The sequence below is a fragment of the Oncorhynchus keta genome, unplaced genomic scaffold, assembly GCF_023373465.1.
Source record: "Oncorhynchus keta strain PuntledgeMale-10-30-2019 unplaced genomic scaffold, Oket_V2 Un_contig_21727_pilon_pilon, whole genome shotgun sequence".
Lineage (NCBI taxonomy): Eukaryota > Metazoa > Chordata > Actinopteri > Salmoniformes > Salmonidae > Oncorhynchus > Oncorhynchus keta.
In genome coordinates this window covers 24,523-30,181 of record NW_026282575.1, presented here as the reverse complement: position 1 = coordinate 30,181, position 5,659 = coordinate 24,523, and the positions used below count along the sequence as shown (strand labels likewise).

Sequence of the window (5,659 nt, the reverse complement as noted above, 5' to 3'; positions counted from 1 at the left end):
AGTAGAGTAGGGTACAGTACAGCAGAGTAGAGCAGAGTAGAGTAGGGTACAGCAGAGTAGAGTTAGGTACAGTACAGCAGAGTAGAGTAGAGTAGAGTAGAATAGGGTACCGTACAGCACAGCAGAGTAGAGTAGGGTACAGCAGGGTAGAGTACAGCAGGGTACAGCAGAGTAGAGTACAGCAGAGTAGAGTAGGGTACAGTACAGCAGAGTAGAGTAGGGTACAGTACAGCAGAGTAGAGTAGAGTAGGGTACAGTAGAGTACAGTACAGCAGAGTAGAGTAGGGTACAGTACAGCAGAGTAGAGTAGGGTAGAGTACAGTAGAGTAGAGTAGGGTACAGTACAGCAGAGTAGAGTACAGCACAGTACAGCAGAGTAGAGTAGGGTACAGTACAGCAGAGTAGAGTAGAGTAGGGTACAGCAGAGTAGAGTACAGTAGAGTAGGGTACAGTACAGCAGAGTAAAGTAGATTAGGGTACAGTACAGCAGAGTAGAGAAGGGTACAGCAGAGTAGAGTAGGGTACAGTAGGATACAGCAGAGTACAGCAGAGTATAGTACAGTACAGCAGAGTATAGTACAGTACAGCAGAGTATAGTACAGTGGAGCAGAGTAGAGTAGGGTACAGTACAGTTGTACAATAGAGTACAGTAGAGTAGAGTACAGTAGAGTACAGCAGTGTAGAGTACATTAGGGTACTTTGATGCAACAAGTGTTGAATACATTGCCCAGTGGGTAGTGAGTACGAGAAAATATTGAAAAATGTAAGAACAAACTTAGTGACAACTTAAGAATCAAGGTTCTGAAAACTTTGTCAGCAAGTGAGAGTGTTCTCAGCAATTTCATTAAAATGCATTCAATTTCTTTGTCAAGGAAGACCATGTAAAAAACATTTATCCTACAATATTGTGTCCAGCTGAACACAACCCAGGCTTTAGGATGGTATTTCAGGAAGAATGTTCTAGTCAGAAACACAGACATCACATTTGCGTTTCAATAACACCTTTGGTTCCAGCTTAAACTGATGAATGACACAATAAATTAATACTTGGGGCACTATATTTGAGGAGTAGTTTATTTTTATTGCACAAGTGACCAGCTTTTAAATTGCAGGCATATTTAGCCACTGAGCGGAAGGCCTGTAGTTATTATGGAGTAATCAATATCCAGGAACTACTTCTTGGATGGATCCATCTCACTGTACCAGTAACAGGACCCAAGAAAACTCATGAGACAGGCAGAGTACTTGGCCTGGGGTCCACTTTGGCCATCGTTCAACAACCAGTCTGTCCAAAGGCACTCATCTGGGGCGCTGACGGGACAGGGGAGGGAAGAGCAGCGGATGATCTGTAGCTCAGAGCAGGGAGAGAGAAAGACCCAGATCACCAACTGATCATTACCCCAATACTATAGCTATTGTGTTCAGCCAATGTGACAAAGTAAAAATTGAACAAGTGGTGTAAAGTAATTTTACTATAATTCCTGTCACACACCGTGCAAGAGCAGCCGGTTCGGTAGCGTTGAGTCAAGCTCTTCTTTTGTATGCCATTCAAGTCGTCCCAGTACTGAATAAAGTCACACATGCCTATATGCATCCTGCCATCCGTATTTAGGCTGCCTGAAGACAGAAGAAAGTGAGTTATCAACCTGTGGGGTAAAGTTAACCCCCAGATGCTGATATTTAATAAGTTCCCCTTCTTTCCCCACAAATGGTTAAGATTAGAATTGGGGAGGCTGAAACAGATCCTAGATCTGTCCCTGGGGGTAACTTTACCCTGGAGCAGGAAGACATTGATGCAGCCTGGAACACTAGAATTTAGCGATGCATTAGTTGTAAACATTTATAAGCATTAAACATTTAAATTCTTAACATTAGGTATTATAAAGTGTAACTGGAAGAGCCAGGCTGTACCACATCCGGCCGTGATTGGGAGTCCCATAGGGCGGCACTCAAGTGGCCCAGCGTCGTCAGGGTTTGGCCGTCATTGCAAACAAGAATGTTTTTAACTGACTTGCTTAGTTAAATAAACTTTAAATTAAAGAAGTATTTTTTCTGAAGCACTTGACTTGTACAAGATGAAGTCAATAGTTCAGAATAGGCCATGATGTTGCAAGCATAGGTTGAGCAGGTTAACCAGTGATAACAATGAACTTGGGTAACAGTGAGAAGCACACCTGTGAAGAGATACTCCTTGTTGATTTCCAGGGTCACACCACACGAGGCTGAGGAGGATGAAGTGAAGATGGCGCGGATAACCCGGTCAGGACCTTTGAACATCTAGCCAATCACAAGGAGAGAACGAAGGATCTGTCAAACATCTAAATATACAGTTTAACCTAACTGACTACAGCTCTCAGGCACTAAGTCTTTCCTAATTCCCTCCCTATACCCCATCCGGATGTTTGCAGATCAAAAAATATTGCTTAATCTAACCTTCATTTTTATCAGGGTGTCATACAGAGACTAAGGTATTTTTTTTACAGAAGCCCGAACTCGAGAAACAAAATGTAAGCAGAAAAGTCCAAAACAATTCTGAGTCGCCCGAAAGGCAACTACAAGTCACATTTAGAACATTTAAGATCGTTCCGCAAAAATATTTCAAGCAGATTCATCCAACTCAGGAGAGCCCAATGGAATATCCAGAGTTAAACATCCCTGATCTGAGAGACTAACTATAATGTCTAAAGGTCAGTAATAATGTTAGTAAAAGTGCTTTATGAAAGAACATCTGGCAATTTATCAACTAAAGTAACAAAGAGCCAGCCAACTTCCTGGTAGAGAATGCAGGGATGAGTACCAAACCCCCATCACCAGTAATAAAGTGCAGTGCATGATGTCACCATAGTCTAGGACTGGTAGGAACAGCAACTGAATAATGTGCTTTCCAGCAAGAGGCATTTCTACTGAAGCTCCTTTATATATGGTGGAAGCTCCACAACTGCACTGTTTATGCCAACCCAGATCTGCAAACACTGAAGGGGAAAGGAGAGAACTGGGACCAGCTGTCAGACTGAATGTGTCAGTGCAGGAAGGAACAACCACTTAATAAAAAGGTAAAAGGAGAATCATACCTTGATCTGTTGGATGTCATACTTGGTGTCACGAGACGCAACTCCCACACCAACCACCTTTGCCCTGATCACTGGAGGAGAGAAACGTGGTTTAACTGACAAGCCCCATTTTCCTTTCAATGGTCAGTTAGACACTGATGGTTTAAGGGCGTTATGAGACCTAAGAAAACAGAACACGTCACAGACAAGATATTACATTCTTAAAAATGTTGTGCATAAGTTCACCCTGTTTGGGCTCAACAGACAAGTCCATTATACCTCCAGGTCCTAGATCTAATAGTCTGCCTTTAATTCAACACGCCTAGTTTAACTAAACCCCACCTGGTCTGCAGATGTTCAGGTGCTGGTAGGAAGACTGAGGCACAGACCTTATGACACCAGCTCCTCCTCCACCCACCTGTCTGGGTAGAAGGTGCTGACAGCGACAACCTCTTCACTTCAGTCTGATTCAGAAGATATTCAAACGATTCATCATTGCCAAACAGATGAACTACTCCTGTAAGGTTTAGTTCCCTCTATTCCACAGCTGTCTATCATTAGGACCAGTGCACCAGATGTACGTGTTGCTTTATCACTGGAATTACAGTTTGTTTTGCAGACATCCTGATCTAATGAAACTACAGTAGAAGAGGTTTTTACTAACAGCTGTACCAGTTAAGGGACGTTACACTACAAAAGACACATTTGGCAGATGTTTCAGACCTCAAGATGGCACCACAGCTGTGCAGAGAAAATGTGCCCTTAATTCAAGTACAATTCAGGTTGAAAACATTCCTTTTAAGAAGCACATGAAAGAAATTAACTGTCAAGGTAAGTGATATACAGTGGCCAAATCTTAATTTAATCATCCCATTGCATGAACTGCAAACTTGTGTATTCAAGGTTTAAAGCCACCTAAAAAGTTCACTTAAATGCCAGACTTGATTTGCACAAATGAAAAATATTTATTACTCCACATAACAATACACATTGCTGCAGGACTATGTTCCTGGTGTGAAACTGGCTCAAATTAAGTCACGGCATCTGTAGCCTACCACTCGTCGATATAAATAAGTCTACACTACAACTGAGTGCCTTGGGTTACATGTAGAAAGAGTATTAACTCGTTTGGTGTATATAATTTAGCATTCAACTGTAGGCATAATGTGTAGGCCTAGAGGCAAATATAACACTTGTAGCAGGAGTCTCAGCCAGTGCTACAGCCAGGGCTCTCTAACCCTGTTCCTGGAGCGCTATCCTCCTGCAGGTTCAATCCAAACCCAGTAGTAACAAACCTGATTCAGTTCATCAACTGGCTAATTACTACAATCGGGTGTGCAAATTAGGTGGGATCACAAACCTACAGGATGGCAGCTCTCCAGGAAGAGGGTTGAGAGTATGTAAATACAATGATCATGTTCATATCATGGTAATTATTATAACCACAATTTTTAAAACGTTTGCATGCTGCGCATTGATAGTGTAGTTGCCCAATGTTCGCCAACTACAGCCTTCGAGTATACCAAACAGAACTTTGTTATATCCCCGGACAAAAACACCTGATTCAACTCATTGAGGGCCTGATGATTGTTGAATCATGTGTTATTGTCAGGGCTAAATAAAATTGTACCGTTTGAGTAACTCTAGGACCGGAGTTGAGAACCTGAGATGTCAGAAATATTGCCAAAATGTCCTTACCGACGTCTGCGTTGCAAAAGCCTGTTGAAGATGCACAGGAGCGCATCTGCAAGCTTCTGCAATGTCTTCGATCCGCCAAAGGAACAAAACGACCAGAGTGATGAAACAACTGCTTACAGACACAGTCATTTTGGAAAATATATCTATAGCGTAAAATAAAATGTTTCCTCCAGGAGCTAAAGAACAGTTGTATTGTAAACTACACTAGAACATGCAAAGATGTTCCCAGACAGACTAACACCTAGAACTCTGTTTTCATTTGATGTAATCAGCCCTTTTTATTGCAGGCTGTGAGCTCCTCCCACAGTCAGAACCAAGCCAGTGGTAGGCTGAGAATTATATTAATCCAGAACCATAGCAACTCCATTGGAAACAAATGCCCTCCTTAAAGGGACAACCTCAGAGCAGGCTCAATTTGCCCGGTTGCCATAAATTATCTGTCTTTCGCCTAAACAATAGTGATGAACCAGAAATATCCATTTTAGGATATGCCTGTTTGAATTCCTTTTCTTAAACACCTGGGGCAACTTTAAAGCAGGCTCAACTTGCCCTACTGCTCAGTTCAGTTCACTTGCCCTCAGCCCCTCAAACTCAACTCTGGACCTCGACGTGAATCCAGCGCCACTGCATTTTTTAATTGTTCCCCTTTAATCAGGGACTGGTTTTGACCAGGGACACCAGGTGGGTGCAATTCATTATCAGGAAGAACAGAAAACTAGCATGCTCCTGAGCACCGTGCACAACAAGAAGATGCCCCATACTATTGGGCTACTTTTGCACATTTGTTATTGTATGAGTGAGGGAAATGCTTTAAATCGAGAGGAGTCAATGTGTTCTGAAAGATGAGACCTTGAGGATCATAATAAATACTGCTTTGATGTCATACAAGCAAACCACACCCTTGAATCCGA

At 42.3% G+C, this 5,659-nt stretch overlaps 1 protein-coding gene across 1 annotated transcript; it reads right to left on the bottom strand.

Moving 5' to 3' along the window:
• Positions 1-1,053: 1,053 nt before the first annotated feature.
• On the bottom strand, positions 1,054-4,949 carry LOC118380700 (metalloproteinase inhibitor 2-like). Its single transcript, XM_052504976.1, has 5 exons — positions 4,749-4,949; positions 3,072-3,142; positions 2,175-2,277; positions 1,493-1,617; positions 1,054-1,346 (listed from the first exon to the last, which is right to left on the bottom strand). Exons 1-5 carry the CDS (start codon positions 4,792-4,794, stop codon positions 1,173-1,175), a joined length of 519 nt encoding a protein of 172 aa, XP_052360936.1. The 5' UTR covers positions 4,795-4,949; the 3' UTR covers positions 1,054-1,172.
• Between the last annotated feature and the right edge of the window lie 710 nt (positions 4,950-5,659).

Coding starts and splice junctions, on each gene's coding strand:
- LOC118380700 (XM_052504976.1), bottom strand. CDS start 4,794: ATGCGCTCCTGTGCATCTTCAACAGGCTTTTGCAACGCAGACGTCG. Junction 3,143..4,748: donor CTTTTGCAACGCAGACGTCG/GTAAGGACATTT, acceptor TCTCTCCTCCAG/TGATCAGGGCAAAGGTGGTT. Junction 1,347..1,492: donor GAACCGGCTGCTCTTGCACG/GTGTGTGACAGG, acceptor TCTGAGCTACAG/ATCATCCGCTGCTCTTCCCT.